A 26,015-nucleotide genomic window follows, 5' to 3' on the forward strand; every position below is an offset into this window, starting at 1 on the left:
ACAGGCATCACAAATAGCAGCTACCAGAGAATGGAGAATGAGACTTCGGTCTAGGATATTTTTAGTCATTTAGGTTTTGTTCCTATTAAATAAATAAATAAATACTCATAAAACTGTCCCACTGAAATCAATGCAGTTCTAGTAACCACCTTGCTGGGTTTAGAGCCTGACCCTAAATATCCTTTTTCTCTGCCAGGCAATGTACCACAGCAGTCAATAGGCTCCCAGACAAAATGTAACTCATCTTTAGATTCTGTTCTTCAGGAAATTTTGGGAGCCTGAGGGAAGGCAGAAGCGCCTCACTACAATTTACACCTCAGTCAGAAAAACAGCCAAGCTCTCCTGGGGCTCTCAACCCCATGGCGTGAGAGCAGACACCACGAGGGCTTTGTGCCCAAGGTGTCTTTTGAAGAAACCTCAGAGGGTACACATCAAATTATTTTGGTTGGAAGAGACCACCAAGTCCAACACAGGCAGCACAGCCCATCGCCACAAACCTGACTGAGCAGAGCGACCTCTGGTTTGCACATCTGTGCTACACACAGTATCATGAAGGCTTGAACCCACTGTCTCCTATTTTTTTCTAGAAAAGCAACCACAACAGCCATCGTGCTTTAGGGCAACACAAGTCAAGGCCAAATCTTTGTCAACAGAAAAGAGCCAGGAAGCTCCACTTCGCTACCACTTATACAACAGGAGCCAACCCCAACTGTAGTCACCACCAGCAAGTGTACCAAGAAGAGCTGGCTCCTGGTCCGAGGAGGTTGCATGCCAAGGGATACAAGAGAAATAGTTAAGATGGAAGAGGAAGGAACTATAACTGTGTTTATGAACCCCAAAAGATATCCACACACTTTGTTCTCATCAGCTGAGGGACCACTTCACAATTCCAGACTGGAGTCCACACGTCCTTTCCGAAGGTGCAGACGAGTCAAACCCAGAACTGAACTGAGACCTCAGCTGCTGCTCAATGACTTCATCACAGGCCTGTCCTCTCCCTTACTAGTCAGTCCCCAAAAGATATTTACAGCTTAAAGGTCAGTGTGAAACTTAAAATTACCATAAGAACAACACAACTACACCCCAGGTACCATTTGCCTTCCTGGCCACAAGGGCCCAGTGCTGGCTCATGGTCACCCTGCTGTCCCCAGGACCCCCAGGTCCCTTTCCCCTACACTGCTCTCTAATAGGTCATTCCCCAACTTACACTGGAACCTGGGGTTGTTCCTGCCCAGATTCCAGACTCTACACTTGCCCTTGTTATATTCCATTACATTTTTCCCCGTCCAGCTCTCCAGTCTGTCCAGGTCTCTGGATGGCAGCACAGCTTCCAGTGTCACCCACTCCTCCCAGGAAGAAGCAGCACAAACCTCTGAGAAATGCCCCTCGCTCCCCGCCAGGCTCCAGCCTGCAACACGCCTGCAGCCAGAACTGGATGCATTTTTAAAATCGACTTAGCCAGTGCTTGACTCAAAACTTAATGGATCAGTGCTTCGGTGAGAAAAATCACTGCAATTGGTGGGGGGGTGTAAATTCAATCCCTCTTGCTTATTCATTTCAGTGCTTAACTCGGTAACAGGCAGTACGGTCCGAGCAGCCTCCCTGCACATCATATACGTGTTGTTTTGACTCTTCACGCCAGGGAGCAGGGACCGTGGACGCTAACCAGAAGGGAGGGCTTCATTTTTTTGCTATTTGCAGACATTGAAAGTTGATGTGAACAACAGCTGACAGGGAAGCGCATGAGGAATTAAGGTTTCAACTGCTTTGAGGGAGGAGGGGCGGAGAGAGGAAGATCACCCGGTTGGAAGCATTCGGGAAAGGGATGGAGCTGGAGAGGTGACTGGCAGGAGCGGGGCTGGAGGAATCCCTCGATGGCCACATCCAGGCCACACTCTGCAGAGTCAGAGCTCATTTCCCAGCCTCCCTCCTCTCTTTTCCCTCCCTTCCCTCCTGCTTTGTTTGTCAAAGGTTCCTCCCCAGCAGAATGTGATGCCAAGGTTTTCAAAATCTGCCTTGCCTCGAGTTAGACACCTCAAACCACGTCCTGCCAGCACCTACCAGAGCCCTTCGCAGGAGGAAAACACTGACAGACTCAGTGACTTCAGTGCCTATTTACCCGTCCCAGAGACTCACATGAGGTATCCAAGCTCAACGAACATGAAATATTTCAAGTCCCGTTCATATTCCCCCTACTTCTTTTACACCAGTGGAAGCGTGACCAAGGCTGACGTGTCCCAGCATCAGCTGATGCTCCTCTCCCTGTTGTGTGATCTACCATGATATTGACCCATGCAGGTAAGAGAAGAGTATGTAAGGGTGATTATCCCAAAAACAACAGCCAATATGCTCAGTACCTTGTACACAGCGGCGATCCAGCTGCAGAGACATGCGAGATGTGTTAAGCAACGCTTAGACCTGTTCCAGCTCCGCTTGGGTGTTACCACGTTGTACATGCACTGGTGTGGTACAGTCAGTAGGCAAAGACCACAGCTTCACTTTGAGAACAGAGATGCCACCTCAAGGAGAACAAACCTTTCTGGTCCATTAAGAAAGCTATTGGGGTTTTTTGTGTGCATGGTGAATTTTTTTGGGGGGATGTTCGGTTGTCCTTTATGGTCATGAATCCTATTTGAGTCCCTATGTACTATTACAGTTGACACAAACTACCAGGTCTCTGCTTCAAGACCTTTCATGTACAGTACGGCTCAACAGGACTTTTGTCCTGCTTGGGGTGAGCTCCAAACTCCAAAGCAAAACTGGTTTAGACAGACTGTCTGACCACACGTTATATTTATCTGTCTGACAAGCCAGCACCCCATTGTGGCAGCCACAGTCCAAAAAATCCTAACTGGAAGCTCTTTCTCCTCCTGATTCAAAGTATTTTGTGTCAGGGGACAAAGAGTATTTCATAGCAAGGTTTCCTCAGGGTGCCTGACAAAAAGCAGGAGTTTCAGGTCACGTCTGCTGACCCAGAGTGAAAACACTCACGAAAACCGACTTTTTTTAACACAACTGCTTGCTGTGGAAGTCACCCAGCTCAGAGCTTCTGTTCCCACGGGCAGTAAGAACAGGGACACAAAGCAGAACATCTGGTCAGTCCTGAGGGACAGTCCCACGAGTTCACCTTTGGGGATCAGGTGCCGGGTTACAGGACTTGCTGCGGGGGGTTTGAAGGCACATCAGGAGATGAGGTTTTTAAGCAGAGATCTGAGGAACAAGCAGAAAGGACATGGCTGTTGGGAGGAAGCCTCCTTCACGCAAAGGGCAGCAGAGCTGAAAGACTGAGGGTGCTTTGTGAGAAGTTGCCTTAAACGGGCAATGAAGAGCAGCTCTGCAGAGCAGAGCCAGACAGGACATGGATGGTCAGCAGAGCCCTTACAAACCAGGCACATCATTTACATCTGAAACAGAGGAAAAGAAAGGAGTTAAAAAGAACAAAGACAGAGCAGCCACCCCATCGCAGGGCAGTGAGCCCTACAGCAGCACTTGGAGGGGCATAAAGCAGGCAGAGGGGAATAAGCACTCACAGGGATCTGTGGTGGTTTTAGCTGGATTTAGCTCACTGTCCATCTGAGCCGGAGAAGACAGGAACGGTAGAACAGCCACTGCTGCAACTGGATGTTCTTATTCATATAGTCTCCCTGTATCTCTCCCACTTGCAGAGCTGTAACAGTGATGGATTTGGGCTCTAAGCACATCACTCACGACCAGGGTTAACCATGTTCTGTCCTGTGATTTTTTCTTCCCAGGCGCTGCTTGCATTGGCAGAACATGACCTTTCCGCACCACAGCACCAGGCTCCTTCACATCTATTCCCCAGTTTCCTGCAGCTTATTTGTTTGTGATGGACAGAATACTAATGCATCTGGCGACTCGTTTTCCACCCATTTTTCTCTGACACCTCTGAAGGTGAGCCCAGCTGAAGACAAATCACAGGTCTGAACCGACGTGCCTTCTTGTCCATACAGCACTTAAAGCTTGTTCTGGGCTCCGACCGCACCTCTGAAGAGATGAATAGCGACAGCTCCTGAGCTGCAGTGCAGAGCCCCCGCGCAGCCTCTGACCCTGCTCGGCGCATCTCCGCTGTCACCAAACAGCCACGGAGTGGCAGACGAGGTCCCCCGGAGCACATCGAAACACCCTCCCGCAGCCGAGACTGTCTGTGGCACAAAGCTCCCCGCGCTCAGCGCCGGCCCAGCCTTGCTGTGCCCTCCAGAGACAAAAAGGATCATTTGCAGCCCTGGGACAACTCCAGATTTTGCAAAATTCACCTACTTGACTAGCTGGATAGCCCTGTGTGATCCTTCCCTATAGATAACAGCATTCGACCACTCCATATATAACTTTGTGAAGCCAACACAAAACAACTCCACTGGAGAAGAAAAGGCTCTGGGGAGACCTTGCTGTGGTCTTTCCAGACTTAAAAGGGGTCGATAATAAAGATGGGGACAGACTTCAGCAGGGCCTGTTGCGATAGGACAAGGGATAATGGTTTTAAACTAAAGGAGGGAGATTCAGGCTGGACATGAGGAAGAAATTGTTGGCCCTGAGGGTGGTGAGAGCCTGGCCCAGGTTGGCCAGAGAGGTGGTGGCTGAACCATCCCTGGAGACATCCCAGGCCAGGCTGGACGGGGCTCTGAGCAACCTGAGCTGGTGAAGATGTCCCTGCTCATGGCGGGGGGGGCACTGGATGGGCTCTGAAGGTCCCTGCAACCCAAACTATTCTATGATTCTAATTAAACAGCAACAAATGACCACAGGGAAGCCAGTGTTGTGGGCAGCACACCCCAAACTTCCATTCAGCTGAGATCCAGTGACTATGCTCTTCAGAGAACAAAATACAAAGTTATCTCCAAAGGGCGCTCAGCAGCTCCCCAGCACGCTCTGTGATGATACTGGGCTGCCCTTGCTGTTGTGTGGCCCTGGTCAACAGTGTCTTATTTCCCCCTTCATCCTGTAGCATCTCCTTCAGCACAGATCCACTCCCACAAAACCACCCCATTTGTATTGTGCTTAAATCACATCTGGCTCAAAAGCCACAGGTTGATCACACTAATCGCAAGGCTGAGCCTTACAAAAAATCCAGAGCAGAACTGGGTCCCTTTTCCCCATCCTACTGAAGGTGATTCACACGCACAAGCCCATAACCCAAATACCCTGACGTTCCACCTGGAGTCAGCAGAAAGAGCTGGCTTCAAATAAAAGCCATGTTATCTTCTGGGAAATATCTGTGCCATAATATGCATGAGCCAAAAATAGACACTTCAGTAAAAGAGAAACTGCCTCCGGTACCGGCTGCTCTTGTCAGTCCCCGGCTCCACCTCTCCTGCAGTTCTCTGCTCAGACGCTCGTGCCTCCTTCCTTGGCCTAGAACCGGCTGGAATGCTTTTCTCCTAAATCACCGAACTATAAATATTGGGGTGAAATCTTACCTAGCTCACGTTCCAGCGCTTGGCTCTCAATGGGAATTTAACAGAGGCCCGAACTTCTCTTTTCAAATCACGTAAAGAGAATGAGAGAACATGGGCTGCTCCTTTCGACGCAACCACCGGAAAGGCACGAGCGAAGAGTCAGATTGCAAACGTCAAAACAAGCGATTGGGTTTGAAATACGGGGAAAAGTTCATTCTAGTGATCGTAGAAGCTTACAGACTTATGTAACATAATAAAAACCCAAACAACCAAAAGAGCAGTAAAGCATTCTCCAACTTCCCTTCGCTTGGTGGGGCAATGGCAGACACAGTGTGCCTACAAAATGTGTTTTTCTCATTCCAGCCCAGCGAAACAGCAAAAGGTACCACGGTCTGCAGCAAAAGGAGCTCGTGGGGCTTTTGTTTAATATCTGCCTCAGCTACAGGCACCCTCATGACTTGGCCCTAATACATTCACCTCTCTGCAGCTTCCTTGCCTGCTTGAATTGGATGCTCTTGGGGCACGATCTGTCTCTAAAATCCAAGCATGTGAGCAGTGCTTCAGCACAACACGCTTCACACGTCAGAGACAGCCTCTCCGGTGCTGCCACAACAGAAAGAAGAGTAAATATTTGCTGTAATTCTTCAGTGCTGTGGGATTTGAGCCTGTCAGCTACTGATGCAAAAGCAGGTCAAGAAAACTGGAAATGGCTCAGCTGACAGGCTCACAGATTTGACCTCCTGGCCCTGTGGGAAGCCATTGAGCTGGCACTTCCAAAAGACATGAAAGCACAGAGATGGTCCTGGCAGTCAAGAACTTGGTGATGGGCCAAGCAGGGGAGCCCAGCAACCAGAGCTGGGGTTGGTTCATGAGCTGGGTATGAGGTTTGGGGAGATCACAGGATCCCAGAATGTGAGGGGTTGGAAGGGCCCTGGAAAGCTCATCCAGTGCAATCCCCCCATGGAGCAGGAACACCCAGCTGAGGTTCCACAGGAAGGTGTCCAGGCGGGTTTGAATGGCTGCACAGAAGGAGACTCCACAGCCTCCCTGGGCAGCCTGGGCCAGGCTCTGACACCCTCACCAGGAACAAGTTTCTTCTCAAATTTAAGTGGGACCTCCTGTGTTCCAGTTTGCACCCATTGCCCCTTGTCCTACCATTGGTTGTCACCGAGAAGAGCCTGGCTCCATCCTCCTGACACTCCCCCTTTCCATATTGATCCCCATGAATGAGTCCCCCCTCAGTCTCCTCTTCTCCAGCTCCAGAGCCCCAGCTCCCTCAGCCTTTCCTCACACAGCAGATCCTCCACAGATAAATTGGGAGCTGACCAGTGCTTCCAGTGGGAAGGACCCGGCTTCTCCTGAAAGGTCACACCATGCTGATGCCACAGGAGTCACCTGGAAAATCACACATGAAAACCAGCCTGGCCCTGGTCAGTCACACGCCAAGGGACAAGGGACTAATGTGAGCACCAGAGAGAGCAGAGGGGCTGTAGGACAACACAAATCATGGGATTTGAGGCAAAGTGACTCACTGACCACTGACAACAAGCTCACCCAGGTAGCTGGGACCACATAATCTTCAGATGGCCACCACCACCCCTTGCACAGCTCATTTGTTGAGCGCAGGGTCTTACCCAAGGTAGAACATGAACCCGAGGGCCCTGAAACCAAGGCCAAGAAGATCAAGAAGCTTGTAAGTTCATGTTAAGCCTGGGGAGATTTGAAAAACTGATGCCTTGTCCATGCTGGGACAGTGAGGAGGGTCCCCAGATGCATCCCATTGCAGAGCCACAAGCCAGGAGTTGGGGGCAGAACACAGATCAAGATCAGGACCTCATTTACTGGGTAAAATTCCAGCAAATTCTTCACTGTTTCGGGTCAGCCTTGTAGCTCCTCAAACCAGGAACTGGTCTGGGCTCATACGGCTCTGCAGAAATAATAATTCTTTTCCAAAATTATTTAAACTGATATGAAGAGTTATTTATTGTTCTTTTTACTCATTTTTACTTAATTTATTCACTTTTCACCCAAGCAGTACATTGCTTTTTAAAACCAGACTTCAGAATATATTTAATTCATTGATTAATAACAGAGTAAATTAGTCTTACTTTTTGCTTAATGACCTAGTAAAGGCCTTGGAATTTGGCTTAATAACAGTGCTGCAAGACACTTCAGCTGATGAATTATAGCATAATAATTAACATCCTTGCAGTTGTCAGGCACAAAGCCCAGTGATGCACGAAGCCTCCGCATCTGCAGGATATAAATGATTCCAGTAGCCCACAGTCTGATGTGTTTATCGGTCATATCATAGCTGATATTTAATATATCTGTAAAATATCCCGAGACTATCCTTTCTTTCAGTTATAGAACCTATAAACATATTTAAGCTCCGGAACATCAACAACAGGTTTAATACAAACTGTAAGGAAACAAGCCCTCACCCAGACGTTTTTGCCTCAAGAACCCATTAAAAATATCAATTTGAATTTTGCTTCCAGAAGAATCTTCTGAGCATTAATCAGCGAGCTGTTCCCAGCTCTACGATCCTCTAATCAAAGTTGATCTCAGCCTGACCTAAGCCAGAGCAACTCACAGCAGTTAAACGGCTGCTCTTATTTACGTGACCTGGCTCTTCTGAGAGCACCCACCAGCTCAGAATATCTGTAGGTCCTACAGTATGTAGTGTTTCATCTCTTCCAGTATTAAACAAAACAGCTTATAATAATGTGGAAAACTCAATTTTTTAAAAAAAAAAAAAGAAAGAATAATTCAATCTGGAAAGAGGACAACAATATAGCACATTTGGTCAAAACCACCTGTGGCATGGGCAAATAGTGAAAGGAGAAGACAAGCCACTGACCTCTCTGAGCATCAGTAAATAACAGGGCAGGAGATTCAGGTGATTCCCGGTGCTCCAGCACTCAGATGCTGCTTTGCGAGGAATACAACTGCGAGCTGTGTGCGGCTGATGATGCTCAGAGCTAAAACTCACCTGAGCAGCTCCTCCGTTCTACTTGTGATGGGGGTTGTAGCCAAGTCCAGTGGGACCGGAAGGTCCCCAGCTGGCACAGCAAAGATGCAACTGGGTGTTTCTACCCTTTCACCAAACAACTCAAGTAAAGCCAAAGATGGCCAAAGCTCCACTTAAAACGATAAAAACGAGTCTTATTCAGTCAATAAGAAATCTAGCACAGCAACGTCCATGCAGACTAAGTTGTCTGGATATTAGAGCAGGAACTTCCCCAAAGTCCTTTGGTTTGAAACAGGCACCTTTCACTCAGAAGCCAACAAGACAATCGTGGCTGTTTGAAAATTGCCCTTAAACAACACGTGAATGTGTCCCCATCCAAAAAAAGAGCAGCTTATAAAAATCACCTCAGCTCACTTAGCTGTAAAACAATTGTGTATGTGCAGCTGACCAGACTGCTTCATCAGGAGTTGTTCACCTCTGGAACCTCCAAAATGCTGCTCTGAGGATGAGTCAAGAGCCAAGGGGCTTTTTGCAGGGGTTGTGCAGGTTGTTCAGGGTCTTCTGACCACGCTCATCTGTGTTCTCTGGGGAAAAGAACACGTGAAAGTGCCTGTGGGGTGGAGAAATCTAGAGCAAACACTATAGCACGGAGACACTGGATTCCATCTGTTACACCAAAAGCAACAAAAAACGAGGAAGGCAAGAACACACTTTCTAGAAACTGGTTCTGCTATAGTGTTAAGAGACCAGTTGAACCTCCAAGACAAGGCTAAACAAAGTGAAGGCTTGAGCTATGACTTCAAAACATATTTTTTGGACCAGGTAGGTTTAGTAGTTTCAATCTTCTGATTGAAGTTGTGACACTGGTGTAATCACCCACCTTGCCTTACCAGAGCAGTTATTGCAGGTAGCGATCGCCTGCACCCGCATCCACCTCCACCTGAAGAAAGGCCTAAAGTTATGAGTGCAATTTCTGTAAAAAACAACTAAAATGGAAGCTTTGCAGCAGCTCACGCTGCCAGGGACGTTGTCAGCCCTCATGACACCCACGTACAAGCGATCTCTCCCACTGCCAGGCCATCCAGCCAACGTGGAAACAACTGCTGAATTCTCGCTTCACTTCCAAACAGGACTATATTGGCATCAGAAGGAAATCACAGACTTCCAAGGGCAGAGTGGAAACTTGCAGGATCCACCACGTACCCGATGCCAATTTGTTTTAGCCACTTTGGCATTCATACATACTGGATAGCAAGTGGCTCTTCCATGAAAAGGATTAAGTTGGGCAAAATCCAGCCAATTTTGAATGCTCAAGACCGAGCCTAAATAGACCCTCTGATTTCTTCAAAGAAGTCTTAGGAGTGAAAAGGATGCTACAGCAGAGAAGATGATCCGGTTTTGGTGGTGTTTGCTTCACTGGGCACACTTAAGCAGAACATGTAATCAATCCATTTAACATAAAGTGACGGTTTGCCTGCACATGCAGAATTGAAAGCGCTTTATTTTTAGGCTCGAGTGGGAGAACTCCAACCTGACAACGGCAAACATCGCAGTGATTTAGTGACCACATCATTTTGGTCACCCCAGCAGTTTGCTGACATTCTGTCTGTGAAAGCGAAGCAGATGCTCCTCGGCTTTCCTGTGATGATTTTTAAAACCAGAGGTTTTAAATGTAGCACATAGCAGACATCAGGCCCAGGAATGACTTTAAAGACAGCTTTACAAACCCCACCTTAACGACTGTGGGTGTCATCGGGAAATGATTGCAAAGGACACTTGGTGAAGAAGATAGGAGATGTTGGAGGTTCTAAGGACAGAAGAGCAGATATATCACACAAATTCACTATAAGGCTGGTGAGAAACACTGGAAACTGCCATGGAAGAAGAATACAGAATAAAAGGAAACTGGAAAGAAGGAAAAACACAGAGGAGAATTAGCTTGAAGGGTAAGAGGCCCAGCAGAGACAGCACATCTGCACCAAAGCTTGGCCTGTGAAGATCGGAGGCAGAACACCTCAGAACCCACGGGGCAAGAGAGCTTTTTGGGACCAGTTTCCATACCTGTGTGCTCTTCCAAGCCACCCCAGCAAACAACAGTCCTGTCAAGCCTGCAGGCAGTTTCTGTACACACCAAAGAAGATGTCAGAGAGCTCCTTCAGGGAAAGGATTTGCTACAACCATCCACTGCGCTGCACTGATTTCACAATAGCCCTGAAGCCACCATTCCTGCAAAGACGTAAAGAAAGCCAAATTTTTAAGGCTCTCTCCTCCAGAAGGGCAGGAAGTTCTGAGAAATGACTCGCTGGGTCCTGGTGCGCTCCAGACAGTGCCAGCAATCTTGTGATTCCAACAAAAATCAAGGGCCTTTTCATGAGGCTCTTGCTTTGTTCTCATCCTTTCTGATCCGAGTCCACAGGGGCAAAGCAGCATTAAATCGCCAGCACCGCTACACGTTACAAAGCAGCACAATGAGCCAGAGATCCCTGGCCAGACTGTCCTGGTTTTGTCAAAACCAAGTTTCTCTTTTAGTGAATTTGCCTGTCAGCTAAAGCTTCATATCAGCTGCATTTTCCTGGAGAACCAGACACATGTTTTGGTGAACATAGCAATGGAATGAGAAGTTATTGATAAGGACAGATTCACATCCCATGAGAGGGGCAACGAGACACAGGTGATCAAGAAACTGACCAACTGTGTATAACATCCCATTCACGTGATACTTCATATAAAAGTGGGAGATCACGAGGATCTCGTCCCTTTTCCTTATGGCGACATTAGGAGAGGACCTTGCGAGTCGTCCCTGCAAACTGAGGCCCAGTGACAGACTGAATCCAGCTCCGGTTGGCTGCAGAGTCCAGTCCAGGACTTCAGGTACCGGCTCTGCAGTTGCTGAGACTTCCAAGATTGGTTTTGTGTATTTTGTATTATTTTCTCTATTCTGATCAGTAGCATTAGTAAAACATTTTAAATTTTTCCAGCTCTCTTCTCTATGTCCTCCTTTCCCTCCCGATTGCCTGTCCTGAGTGGGAAAGGGGGAGAAGGAAGGGCAAAAGGGGGCGGAGGAGGGAAGAGGGAGGTTAACAATACATCTTCCACGGTTTTATTATCACCCCGCAATCAAAACCCTCGACACGGGCACAAAACGTTCTTGCAGTAGAGTTGGCTGGCACTAAGTTCAACCAGACCCCTCCCGCTCTATGGCAGGACAGCTCGAGAGGTCTCACACCACCCCAGGTGTGAAGAATGTTGTGAAGGGTTGTGAAGCATTGGAACAGGCTGCCCAAGCAAGTGGTGGAGTTGCCATCCCTGGAGGGGTTTAAAAGACACAGAGATGTGGTTCTTAGGGACATGGGTTAGTGCCAGATTTAGGTCATGGTTGGACTCGATGATCTTGAGGGTGTCTTCCAACCAAAATGATTCTGTGTTGTCTCCTGATGAAAGCCAAGCCATAAGTCCGCAGAGGAAGGTCTTCTCATCTCCTAATGAGGTCTCAGGGGAGATGCGCTGTGACTGTCTTTTGGGAAATACATGAGATCATTCTGCAGGTAGCAGACGGGCTGAAATGCCACCGTTTGAAGGCTTTTGAGAGCTCTAAGACCTCAAGTGGCTTTGGACTAAGGAGCTCAGTGTCTTTGAAGAAAACTCTTTTGCAGGAAGCTTTGTCAGAAAGGACAAACTGAATACCCAAACGAACATCCCAAAGAACTCACCGGTGACGAGAGACCTCGCAGCTCTACCAGGTACACTGCAAGAACTCCATGGAGAATATTGTGACTGTGAGGCTCCCGGAAACCTCGTAGCAACAGCTCTGGTTCAGGTGGACGTTGGGTTCAAAGTGGAAATAATCACCAAGTAGCAGACACTGCTAAAACTCCTCAGAGAGAAAACTGCAAAATGCTTCCGTGCTGCAGCACAACAAATGATAGGACTCATTTTTCAAGACAACAACAACAACAAAAGCTATTTTGCCAAGAGCAGACTTATCAAGTGCAAATAAAAGTTAAAAGTAGTGTAAGGTGGGCTGCTAACATGATCACTTAAATCCTCCCTCCAAGTTATGCTGCAGTATAATAGGATTTCTCAAACCCAAGACAGGCAGAGCAGGCTCCTTTGCATGAAGATCAGCTAAAACAATGGCTTAATCTTTCTTCTGAACTGCTTAAATCTGTGTTTCTCTTCCAGAATCCACAAGGCAAAATTAAACACAGGTAAGGCCACTTCAAACATAGGCAGGACCAGCGAGAAAAAAAAGCCACAAACCATTGAAAGTGTCTCTGTTAATTATAAATCACTGAAGAGTGCTTGGCCAGTTAAAGCGGTGCAGATTATAGCTGGCGTGGACAAAAGGCAGAGACACCTTTCCTGCCTGCTTGTTAGTCTGAGTTTATATTGAAAAGTTACACAAAGGGAAAAGCCAAGGCATCTTGGCCATGACCAGAGTCACAACGAGGTTTAACGGCCCCTCTGACTTCCCAGTTTAACCAGTGGGAATAGATCATACAGCAGAAGGATGAGGCACCACCATCAACCCAAAACTGAGGAAGATCCACCACGAACAAAAGGAGACAGACTTAGTTGAACTTGGTCATGAACAAAGACTTCCAGTCCACAAGTGTTCCCCATCTAAATGACTGTGGCACGTAAAAAAGAGACATGTTGCCTAAACTGCAAAAAGCTTAGAATACTCCCAAGGTCTCGTGAGGAGTTCATGGAACAGCAGGGAATTAAACCCAAACCTCAGTCCCATTTCCAGCCTTAACCCCCGTATCATCCTTTGTCTTCTCTGCCAAGGCTCAGCTGAGCAGACACAAGATCATTCGCAAGCTCTAAATAGAGTATAGAGGATGGAAAATCACTTTCAGCGCTGACAATATTGTCCCTATTTAGCTAACAAGTATTGATTTTTTCCCTCAGCCATTCACATGCAGATGAAAGCAGCACAGATTTGGTTCTTTTGTTTAATTCCCTGAATCCAATCAGTGCTAGTGATGCTATCACCAGGCTCTGAGGACTGATTGCCCATGTGCTATTTAAAGGCAGAGAGGTGCTTACATCTCATTTCATTCGGGACCAGTGGGGATTGTAGGTTATGCAGGAAGTTTTAACTCCTTTCCCCTCCTTTTTTTTTGTTGACAAAGCTCTCCCATGTGAAGGGACAGATCTTGGAAAAACAAGCTGTTCTCAGAGCAAGGGAACAGATGACGCCTCGTTCTCCGACAGATTTATCCCTTTCCTACCCAAGTGCAGAACCCTGCTTCACTCCTGCCGCAGTTCCATCTCTCCATGAAATTCTCAAAGCACTATTATCTTCCACGAATCACCTTGTCAAGCCCTTTCCCTGACATTTCAAGCTGAAGGAGCTCAAATGGTCATACACAAGCTGCAGCTGAAGTTTTCCACCTGTGACGGAGAAAAACAGAAGCAGTGGGGGAAAAATTAGCGCATGCATCATTTATTCCTTCTCTGTAGGTAGATCTTCCCTCTCTTAATTCAGACGAAACCAGCGCTCAGGCATTTGCCTGCAGTCTCACCGGTTGTCCACATCTGTTACAAAGACGAGGCGTCTTGACTGAAATGACAAATAAAGACGCTAATTTATCAACTGCCAATATTTCTGCCAGCTTTGCATTAAGCAAAAAGAGTTTGCAGGCAGGAGGGTCACGAGGCATCACTCCAAGCCTCGCAGCCGTAGGCAGGAGCAAACTTTGGAGGGTTTTATAATCTTTACGCTTCTTTGCCTTCAAAGCCATCCCGTCGGAAAAATCCGTTCTGCTTGCTCACGCACAGCAGAACCTCACTCATGGCTTTCTGCTTTAGCTCAGCTCCATTTTGGTGTTGCCACATTGAAGATATCTAGTCTTGATGTCAGGATTTCAACTGAGAGAGGATTACAAACCAGGCAGGTATGCCTGTATGCCTTCAACATACACATCCACCTGGTACCGCCTGTATCCTATACAGGCTTATGTACCAGCTGAATCCACTGTCTTTCTGCAAAAATCTTCCCCAGAAATCAGGTACAGCAGCAGATGTATCTCTTGAAATGATTGCTGGTCTGCTTCCCACGTCCTGTCAATGGTACAACCACAGATGGGGTAAAGTGAATACATTAAGCAGCAGCACCCCTGCATTTCTGTAACATCCTTAGGAAACACGAATATGCAGCAGCACCATCTAAATTCTGTGCCCGTCGCTGCGCTTCTTTCCCACAGTTGTAAATCTGTTATCAAACATACTCTCAGACACAATCTGGGACACACGCCTGATGCACGTGGTATTGGGCTATAAATAGTCAGATATAGACAATCACACCAGAGGTACTGGAGATGATTTGATTAAGCTGGGACTCTGCCCTGCTGAACAGCCCGTGATCAGTAAAGACACCTTGTAGAAGCTGGGTGGGAACAGCAAAACCACCTCTCGGGAGCAGAGAGATGCTGGAAGGCTGCACAAATACCCTGTGCCCTTGGAGTCTTATGTTCTTTTAGCTCACACGACCAAGGCATTTCTAATAAGTGGAAAACTGTAAGCAATAACTGAAGAGTGTAGGGCCTCCTGGAAAGTCCAATGAAGCCTATATTTGGGGATTCTGGAGTAAGTGGATGCTCACTTCTTAATTGAAAAAATACTTGGCTGACTAGGACCAGTAGGGACCATTTGAGCATCTGCAGCCAGACTTTCTAGAAAAAAGAAATCCATCTTCAGAAGGAAGGCAGGCAGCAACAGAAGGTCAAAACTACCCTAAATACACATTATTATCACCTTATCTAATATCTCTGCACAACCCACAGACACTGCAAAGTGTTTAACATCGTGTAACCCTTTCAGAGCTGCCGCATCTCACACACCGGGCATGGAATTGGTGCACGAACCCAGAGCATGGAGGCAACGGGTCCTGCACGGCCCAAGTGACACGCAAAGCACTTCAGACCACACGAGTCCCGGCCCCACCAGGGCAGCAGAGAACAGCAGACACTGAACTACGTCTTTAAATGCAGACAAATCTGAGCACACGCACTGAACCCAGCCCCGGGTATCGCACCTGTGTGCTCATCTTCTAAGGAACACTGAAAGACAGTAGCTTGGATTCTCCAGGGGTTGGGCGCGGTGATTTAAGGGTGTCTTCAAACGAAAATGATTCTATGTATTTGGCATTGTCACACTCACCCTCACAAACCAGAGCTGTGCTTTTCTTCAGATCGGATTCTCTGGAGCACTTTAACCCTGCTTTGTTCACATACAACGAGTTTTGCGAACCACAGGTAAAAGCCAGACCCCAAAAACTCAATAAACTGGATTCAGGGCAGAAGAGGAACATTTGGAGCATTCAAAACCCACGTTTGAAGTCCAGACTGAAAGTCCCAGCACGGCGGCGCTCCCCGCTGCGCTGACAGGGCAGCGAGCTCCCTGCCTGCAAACAAGATAAATTATATATAAACCAAAGTACCTGCTGGGAACAGCCGCGAGCTGCTGTGCCCGGTGCTGCCGCAGCGCTGTCGGGATGCTGAGCTCAGCCGAGCTCTCGGCTTGCCGCAGCGGTGACCGCGCCGGGACACGGTCGAGATGGAGCCGTTTGCCACATCCGGCCCAGCCAAGCTGCAGAGATCTGACTCACGCCACGGGGATGGTTCGACAAGGTGCCGGTTTTGGTAGAAAAGCCAGTTTCAAGCGTTTCCATCCTTTGCCTTCCCTGTCTGAACATGCCATGCTCTCCCTTCCCACCGCTTCCTCCCTTGGGCCGCGCCACGTTTGAGGGCCTGTTTGGTTAACTGGATCACTGAACCGAGCAGGATTAAAACAGTGCCAAGCAGAGAGCTGGTTTTGAGAGACAAGGCCAGATCGCTCCTCCAAAGGGATGGAGCAGCAGAGGCAGCACCACAAAAAGCCCAGGAGATCTCAGAGTGCTGTTTCCTCCGTTTGAGCTACCCAGGTCACCAAAAAGCCACCGCTGAGGCACTAAGTGATGTTTACACCGCACGATGTGGATGCTGCGTCCTATCCAGCCAAGGCAGAGGTACCACCTCTTGCTCGCCAGCTGGGAGGAGACCCCAGCGCATCTCCTGCCCAAACCCTCGGTCAGCCCGGGGACCCAACACTCACATTTGAACTGCTCCACAAGGCAAAGCTCATGAGGCCCAGCCCTCAGCAAGGAACACGAGCCAGCATGTATCCAGGTGGCCAAAAAGGTCAACAGCATCTTGGTGTGTATCAAGAACACTGTGGCCAGCAGGACTAGGACAGTGACCGTCACCCTGTACTTGATGCTGGTGAGGCCGCATCTCAAATCCTGGGGTTGGTTTTGGGCCCCTCACACCAAGAAAGGCCTTGAGGTGCTGGAGTGGGTTGAGAGAAGGGACCAGAGCTGGTGAGGGGCTGGAGCACAAGTGTGATGGGAGCGGCTGAGGGACCTGGGGGTTCAGCTGGAGAACAGGAGCTGAGGGGAGACCTTCTGATCTCTGAACTGCCTGAAAGGAGCTTGGAGCCAGGGGGGTCGGGCTCTGCTCCCCAGGAACAAGCGCCACGAGCAGAGGAAACGGCCTCAAGTTGCGCCAGGGGAGGTTGAGGTTGGATCTGGGAACAATTTCTTCCCCAAAGGGCTGTGGGGCATTGGAACAGGCTGCCCAGGGCAGTGCTGGAGTCACCATCCCTGGAGGGTTGGACAGATGGACATGAGGTTCTCAGGACATGGGGCAGTGCCAGGGGTGGGTTATGGTTGGACTCAATGATCTTGAGGGTCTTTTCCAACCACAATTATTCTGTGATTCTATGAAAGCAAAGCTGAGCTGTTCTCCAGTTCACAAACTGGTCTTTGGAAGCTACCTGCATCCAGCTGGCCATGTGCAATCTTGAAAGTGTAAAATGTAGCTGAAGAGAACAAATATGTTAAAAACAATTGCTTGATCCACATGTGCATCTTACCCACTTACAAAGGAGGGAAGGAAAGCATTGCTAACTGACTGAAGTACCTCAAAGACACACAGTCCTCATGAGGCAATATTGCTCTGCAGTCACAGGGTCTCCTTATGAATAAAACACAGACAGTGGCTGGACATGACCGTAATTCCTGGTAAAGCCAAAGGTACAGGGAAAAACGTAACCACGCTACAGGCAGAATGAAGAAACGCCGTGCAAAAGGCTTTGTGAGACGGGCTCTGCAGGAAGCAGCTTCCTGGCCCGCACCAGGATGAGCAGAAAACCATTGAACATGACAAAATAAAACAAAGAAAAGCAAACAACAGTCAGTCACTGTGAGGTCAGAATATCTGCAACGACTATTGTCCAGTTCCACGTATAATGAATTTGCTAGAAACAGCAACCAGGTGGAAAGCTAAACATCTGTTCACACCAAATACACGCGTTTCTAGGGATAAACCCTTCCCAAAAGGGTCCTACAGTATCTCCAAAGCCTAGAAGACATTCAGAGCTCAAATAAGAAGTGAAAAACATCACACGGCCAGTAAAACTTATCCTCCCAGCACAAACCTACTTCTCCCCATCACCCCTTTTCTTTAGCCTGTTTCATGGTGTCACCGAGTGTAGCCTGCAAAAAATAACAAGCGCTGAAGTAAACGACAAGTCAAACTCCCAAAATATTGTACAGCCTGTTGGCAGCAGGGATTAACATTGCCTTGGGCAAGCGGAAGTTAATGCAAGATCAATTCTGCCATGTCAGGTTAAATGTCCATCTAGGCAGGGAACCCATCTCCAACGAGGGCCGATGCCCAGCAGAAAGCCCAAGATCAGAGGTAAGCACAGTGGAATAGTCTCCAACCTTCAGTCCTCGGTGACTCTGAGGGTTCCTGGTGGATCATCCAGCAATAATTTTAAAGATGCAGCCTGTATTCAGTATTTCCTTATTGCTGTAACACAAATGGAAACCAGAACTAAAAAGGCAGCTTGGAGCTGTTACATCCTGCATGAAGAACACAGAGAGGAATCTGTTCTGCCTTCTCATCAAGGTCAAGGAGGGAAAGGGGACCCTTAGGCACTGAAACACGCTGGAATAACTTACAGTCACCTAAGGAAAGACACGGAACTGCTGGAGAGGGGCCAGAGAAGCCATAGGAATGATCTGAGGCTGGAACAGCTCTGCTGGGAGGACAGGCTGAGAGAGCTGGGGTGTTCAGCTGGAGAAGCTCCAGGGAGACCTTACTGTGAACCTTCTGTGCTTAAAAGGGGCCCATAAGAAAGATGGGGACAGACTTTTGAGCAGGGCCTATTGGGATAGGACAAGGGGTGATGGGTTTAAACTAAAGGAGGGAGATTCAGGCTGGACATGAGGAAGAAATTGTTGTCCCTGAGGGTGGTGAGAGCCTGGCCCAGGTTGCCCAGAGAGGTGGTGGCTGAACCATCCCTGGAGACATCCCAGGCCAGGCTGGACGGGGCTCTGAGCAACCTGAGCTGGTGAAGATGTCCCTGCTCATGGCAGGGGTTGGATTACATATATTCTATGAAAGACTGCTCTGAAATCTGTGGGACACAAGGCAGAACCCAGGTACTGCAAGGATGGTGGGGGCAGGTGGAATCCACCTCCCCGTGTTGTGCTGAGCACAGCTTTGGGATGCAGCTCTGTATCACAAATCAGAGTTTAAATTGTTGTTTGACCTGAACCATTCAAAAGCAGTACAGCATCATTCTAATACGGTTCCCTTGCCTATTCCAGTCTCTGCTAAATCCCTACTCCCTCCTTAGCAGAACATCAGAGACGAAGGATACAAGCAAGAGGCACAAAACACACAGCCCTGACAGCTTATCCCAACACAACATCCAACTTGCTCCCCAGAGAGCAAACAAACCGAGCTCCCAGTTTTATTTAACCCCACACAAAGCAGCACGAGCTGTGCCACAACACTGGCTACCGGTGCCCACGTTCTGAACCCAGAAGTGCCACCTTGCCCAAGCGTCCTGCTGAACTTTTAGCAGCCCCATCGTCCCCCTAATCACACTTAGCAGTGGAATCCCAACTCCGGCAGTGAATCTAAAAGCCAGCGACTGTCCTTGAAAACAAGATGCCATCATTTGAAAGGAGGAACACCATACCCAAAGCTGATGCAGTTAGGTTAATATTTTAATCCTTATTTGGGTTTAAGTGTTGTCCTATGCAGGGACAGGAGTTGGACTCGATGATCTTCGTGAGTCCCTTCCAACTCAGGACATTCTATGAAAGCAAACCTCACCGAAACCCTCCTCTGGCTGCGATTTCACCCAGTATCACCCATTACCTGCTTCCACCTTCACCTCTGCTTGAGGCAACTCTGCTTGAGGCGGGGTGGCCGGCGGTTGTGCCTGTGACGCGCTCTGGCGCCTGTGACATCACAGGGGACGAGTCCCCGCGGGGCGGTTATCAGGGGCGCCAGCAGCAGCGCTGCCCCAGTCCAGACTGGGCCAGCGGTGAGTGCGCAGGCCGGGGGAGGCCGGGCTGGACGGGAACCCCGGGGTTGGGTTCTCACCCTGCATGGAGGGCCCGGCCGCTCACGGGAGCACCTTGGCCAGGGCACGGAGCCACAGCCCCAGGCCGGGGCAGCCCTTGCTGCCTCCCAGCTGCCTCGGCCCCGCTCCTGCCTGCCCCCAGCTCCCTGTGGCCCCTGTCCCGCTCTCCCCACCACCAGCACCCTCCATCCCGCCCAGCCCCACTGAGCCCCTTCTCTTTCTTCTCCACAGACCATGGCTGTTTTGGACACTTTCTTGGTGATTTGGCAAATTCTTACGCTGAACGTTCAATCGGTCGGCTATGAGCCGGATGAGGAGACGCGCGAGCGCATGGAGCAGCGTGCGGAGATGCTGAGCCGGGAGATGACTCGGCTGTGGCGGGAGGTAGAGGAGAGGAGCCGGGAGCTGAGCAACCAGGAGCAGAGCAACCAGGAGCAGAGCGGCTTTGCCTGGGCATCCCTGCTCCTCCATGCCTTGCAGCACTGGCACTGCTGGGCCCTTGCTGGAGTCCTGGTCCTGCTCTTCGGGTTCTGCTGGTGGCTCAGGAAACGGAGCCGTGGGCCAGAGAGAGGTGCAGATGACCTGCGAAGGCTTTATGTGCGGCGCATCCAGAGGCCAATTCAGAACTGGGACAGAGAGAGCGAGGCTGTTAAGCACCTGGTGGAAAAATTCATCTTGGTCTTCAAGTATGTCTTCTTCGATCCATGGTACCAAGTGCTGGAAAATGCCATTGAGGTGGGCAGCGCCTTCGAAGGCTGGAGTCCCCGTGAAGAAGACATCACCTACCGGCTGCTTGTGCTCCTGAAGCCCCCCCGTGGACACATCTTCCACCTCGAGCCGAGCCACCTGGGGCCGGTGAGGAACTTTTGCATCCGTGTGGACTTGGTGTGCACCTGTGAGACGGAGCAGCCGGCAGGAGAGCCACGTTGCTTCCTCCACGACCACGAGGAGGAGCAGTGGAGGGATGAGGGCCCCAGCATCCTACACGACCTCTGCACTGACTCCTACCTCGACGTGCAGAAAATCGCCCGCTGTTTCCAGGACATGCTGAGACGTTCCTGGAGGATCCTGCCTGAGTCAGCCACACACTGCCTAACAGTGCTGCCCTCCGACCGCTCCTGCAAATTCCAGCTGACACAAAGCGGGGGGAAAAGGTTCTTCGTTGAGCTGATGTTTGGGGTGAGGCAAGGCGACTCGGACATCTTCGTGAGCAGCCAGAATACAGAGGCCGCCTACACCCCAAGCACGATGTGGCCGGAGAGCTACGCTGTGGCAGAGATGAAGTTCCTCAGGCATATTGCCAGCCAGGCTCAGCCTGACAGCGTCCACCTCCGATGCCTGCAGCTCTGCGCCAACAGCCTGCGGAACACGGACTTTTCCACCCGTACGTTAAAGACCGTGATGATGCACCTGCTGACCACCATACCCCTGCCAGACTGGGGCAGGAGGGATTTCTTGGAGCGGCTGGAGGACATCCTGCTGTACCTGCAGAGCTGCCTGGAGGAGGGACGCCTGAACCACTTCTTCATTGGCAACGAGAACGTGCCTGAGGAGATCATCTTGCCCCAGGCTCTGCGAACGGCTGAACCGCTCAACCTCTTCCGCCACCTGGAGCAGGATCCTGATGCCTGTGAGAGTGCGTGGCTTGAGTTTGTCACGCTGCAACGTTGGCTTCGTACACTGGCGCTCCAAGGACACTGAAAGAGCTCTTCCTGCGCAGAGCTGTGTTTGCGGTGGTCACAGCTGCCGGCAGGCGACTGTTGTCTTCCAGGAAAAAAAAGAGGGGAGAATGCAGGACAGAGAAAGCAAAGGGAACACCGTGTGCAGCAGCCCTCTGCCAGCAGTGGCGGTGTTCCCCTCTCGATGGTCTCCCCAGCGCAGCAGCCGGTGATGTCTACACTGGGGACAAAGGACTCCATGTGACTCTGTGTGTCCTCTGGTGTCTGGGGGACACTGCCCACTCCAGACACTCCCCGGGGAGCTGGTGCGGCAGAACCGAGCACGCTGGACATGGGGAACACGCTGATCCGTCGGCAGCGGGAACTGGTGCCGCACCTTTCCTGCCCAGCAAAAGCACACGCTGGGGAGTGGGACCCGATGCAGCTGGAGAGGCCATCGCGAGGAGGCTTGTGACAGGGACTCCGTTACCACCTGCACAGCCACCGCATCCCTGACTCTGAGAGCGTCCATTCCTTCCGGGAGCTTTGCCATGTGTGAAGTTGCCAATAAAAGTTGTGTTTGAACATTTGTGTCTGTGCATCACTTGCTTGAAGAACACAAGCATAGGGTGCAGCTTCTTATAGAAGGCAGCCCTGTAACCTCTGGTAAACAAGACCTTGCCACACAAAGCTGTCCATGACGACCTGATGAGTCACTGTCATTAAGGCTCATGCCACAGCCACCACCCTCATGTGCCACCTCCGGCAATGAAAGCACCTCTCTCCTCAAGCTGCCACTCTGCTGACCGCACACACTGATGTGGGCACATCCAGGTAGGGTTTAAACATCCACAATTAAACCCAGGCCAGCTCTACTGTGAAGAAATGCTGCTCATCTCTAAAATCATGTCAAAGCACCAACTCACAGCACTCTGGACTGCTAGACCTGAGCTCAGAACAAGGCCTGGTACAAACCAGCAGAGCACCAGCTCTTCTCCCCAGGTTTACACACAGAGTCCTGCACACCAAGACCTGTTCCTGCACCCGCAGCAATGGTACCCATCTTTTTGCTATAATAATTCAGAATTGAGATACTCCAGGAACAACAAAATCCTTGCTCTTCTTCCCGGAGAGAAATCTGACCCACCTGCTTTTCCATAACGTCACTATTTCTTCACTAAACATGCATATAACCCACAAAAAGCTTAGAACTATCAGGGAAATAACCACCGTAAAAGAAAACCATTTGGGAAAACCAGAAAGGTTTTGTCTCCTGCAGTTACTTAGCTTTCATACCCAAGGTGATGTGAACTCAGACTAAAGCATTTCTTGTCATTAGGAAGTGGATAAGGACCGTCTGCTTGTTGTTCCTCTGACGTCTAAGGGTTGAGCTCATACCATAGACCTTCCCAGAGCTGGGTGCTGAGGACTTCTCTCCTTACTCTGCCTGCTGTATGCACAGAACTAGCAGATCGAATCTCTCTTTGAATCAGAATTCAGCTGAGATTCCAAGCGATCCAAAGGTCCAAGAGATTCTAAAATTCTGGGGAGCACCACACACGCAATGAGAGCAACATCACTGCTTCGTACCCTGAGAAAATGAGGTTGAAAGAAGAACTATTGCAACAAGCGTTTGAAATACGTGAATGAACAGCCAGCAATACATAGAACGAGACTCCAAAGGAATTCCGGATGAAAGGGTTAATAAAGGTCAATTAACAACAAAATGAAGTTGTGTGAACCAACGTCAGGGAGCTTCCACCACCATCCTTAGAGGTACATGTCAGAATTGGGCTCCAGCTTCTCATCATCCGGCAGCAGAGAAACAAGAGGAGGGAAAGGGACCAGCATTGCCGGTCTTGTAGTAAAAACATTCATTAGTCTCAGCAGAGAAGTCGAAGCTGGCCAGTAAAATAGGATTTTCCATCCCCTGGAGAATCCCAAAGCAGTGAACAACATCAAGCTCATTCGGCCACGTTCCTCATTTGAGGTAAGCCCATTTTTTAATAACTTGCAAACCTTCGGCAAGTGAAGCTTGCTTTTAGGGAGAGGCACTCTCTTTCATTAGCCAAATTGATATAACGTCATTAAATCTGACACTTGAGCGCTTCCAGCTACTAAGGACCGGGGTTATTTTTAAAAAGTAGCATTAAGCAGAGGGAGAAGTTTCTCCAGCAAACCACAAATGTCTTTAGGTAAAGTGCAAGGAACAAACCCGGCTGGAGAAACTTCCGTGTTCCAGAGTATTAGTCTTCCCTAGTGATTAATTAGTTTATTAAAGGCTTGGTGAAAGTTTAGTTTTTAAATTGCATGCAAATAGTGTTCTGGCTTTATCGTGTTCATAATATGTTTGTGCAGCTCAGCAAACCCTACGTCCCATTCCCTAAATTCATAGGCCGCATGCTTTCTTTCTAAGGACAACAGATTGATTTAAACTGTCTGGGAAGCCATATTCTCTTGAGAATTGTCTTTGGGGATTTAATTTGAAATGCTGATTTTTTTGCAAGTAGCTCTCAATGCTTTTGTTGGAAGTTGAAGGGAGAAGCTACATTTCGGAGACCAAATCTCATCTGTAGACAGCCAGAGACTGATTTGAGTACAACTCTGAAAATCGAGCCTCTTTATTAAAAATGAAGGAAAAAACTTCTGGTTCAAACATTTGGCCGGGGAGCACCCTTGGGCCAAATTGCCTGGTCTTGATTACGTGGGTTGGCTTAGATGAAGTTTCCTTCCACCTGCCTCAAGTGAGATGACAGACTTTGAGCAGGGTGATAGGACAAGGGGTGATGGGTTTAAACTAAAGGAGGGAGATTCAGGCTGGACATGAGGGTGGTGAGAGCCTGGCCCAGGTTGGCCAGAGAGGTGGTGGCTGAATCATCCCTGGAGACATCCCAGGCCAGGCTGGACGGGGCTCTGAGCAACCTGAGCTGGTGAAGATGTCCCTGCTCATGGATGAGCTTTGAAGGTCCCTCCAAGCCAAACTGTTCTGTGATTCTATAATACATAGGTCATATTTTCTCAATTGCACCAGTATAAATCTCCAACAATTTCAGTAAAATCTGTAGGTTTCCACCAGGGTAAACAGGTGGAAAGATCTTCCCTGACTACCACTGTTAGTCTTGAATTCCACCAGTAAAGGTAACTATAATTTCTCATCAAGGCTGGTCTCTTTTTATATTTAGAATATGGAAAAAAAAATAACATCAAAACTTCATTCAGGGACAGAGTCAACTAGAGCCCATAATTACGGTCCCTTCCAACCCAAATTGTTCTATGATTCTATGACTGAGAGTACGAACGACCATTTCTTCTACCAGGCACTAGGCCGCAGAGCCAGCACATCTCCTGAAAACTGACTGCAATTAGAAACCAAGTCAAACGAACACAAACAAAGTCTATATACAAGGTAGGAGAGAAACCACAATCTCCAGCATTATAGTCATGGTCCTTAAACAGCACCAGTGCTCTACAACCACCACGGACCTTTCCTTTGCAATGGATTCGCCTGTGCTCCACTAATCCAGAACTGGCCTCCTTAGCAGCTGGCAGTAAAAAGAAAGTGCCAAGTCATCTATTTCCACATTTGGGGATGATGAAAAGCACTCAAAAACGCTCAGCACTTCTGCGGTAATTATAACAAGCACAGTACTTCTTTTGGGAAAGTATAATGTATTCTGGTGAGCAGCCTCATATCAAAGAGGAAGCTTTCAGACACTTCAAGGAGCAGAATACGAAGGCATATGTAGAGAGATATAATTATCACCAAGGTCACTAGTCCCTCTTGGCGAGGGTTATAGGAATGAGAAGCAATCAGTGCGGCGTAGTGGACATATACCCTGTTTTCCTGAAAGTAAGACCTACACTGAAAATAAGCCCTAGCACGATTTTTCAGGATGCTCAAAATATAAGCCATACTCCAAAAATAAACCCTAGTTTAAGTTCATTAAAAAAGTCAATTTAAATAGTGTCCAGGCAGCTACACCTGTAAAAAAACTAATTGGCAATAGATTGCAGCAGGACAGATGTGACAGAATGTGATGTCACGACTATATTTGAATAAACATCGATTTTTTTGTTCAAGAACAAATGTAGATTGTTATTCATGGAAAAATAAGACATCCCCTGAAAATAAGCCCTAAAGCATCTTTTGGAGCAAAAATTAACATAAGACCCTGTCTTATTTTCGGTGGAAACATGGTAGCTGAGGCTCTATGTTGGTGTAATGTGAGTTCTCATTACCTGGATACGCTGGGCTGCTCCTGCAGCAGTGCCAACCACTTTGCATGACTTTTCTACCCAAGGATGAGCTATAGCTGGTCAAAAACCCCCAATCTTTCTCTTGGGACAGCTGTCTGCTTACTCTGAAAGGCTCGAAGCTGGCGAACAGCTCCAACACAACTCATCACAGCCTTTCCAAAGGTTTCCCTGCAAGTTTCCTCCCCACAATTTCCATTCTGCTACACCTGACTGTTCTGGCACCTGTGCAAATCTTCCTGACAGATACCTCCACCCCATCATCTAATGGATGTGAGTGCATGT

At 48.8% G+C, this 26,015-nt stretch overlaps 2 protein-coding genes across 4 annotated transcripts in view; one reads left to right on the forward strand and one right to left on the reverse strand.

Moving 5' to 3' along the window:
• Positions 1-26,015, reverse strand: part of SLC35F4 (solute carrier family 35 member F4) — a 139,959-nt gene that overhangs the window by 63,946 nt on the left and 49,998 nt on the right. The window lies entirely within an intron of this gene.
• LOC136101771 (inositol 1,4,5-trisphosphate receptor-interacting protein-like 1) lies at positions 20,053-21,519 on the forward strand. The gene has a single exon (XM_065838186.1). It carries the CDS (start codon positions 20,053-20,055, stop codon positions 21,517-21,519), a length of 1,467 nt encoding a protein of 488 aa, XP_065694258.1.

Source organism: Patagioenas fasciata, chromosome 5 (genome assembly GCF_037038585.1).
Source record: "Patagioenas fasciata isolate bPatFas1 chromosome 5, bPatFas1.hap1, whole genome shotgun sequence".
NCBI classification, from domain to species: domain Eukaryota; kingdom Metazoa; phylum Chordata; class Aves; order Columbiformes; family Columbidae; genus Patagioenas; species Patagioenas fasciata.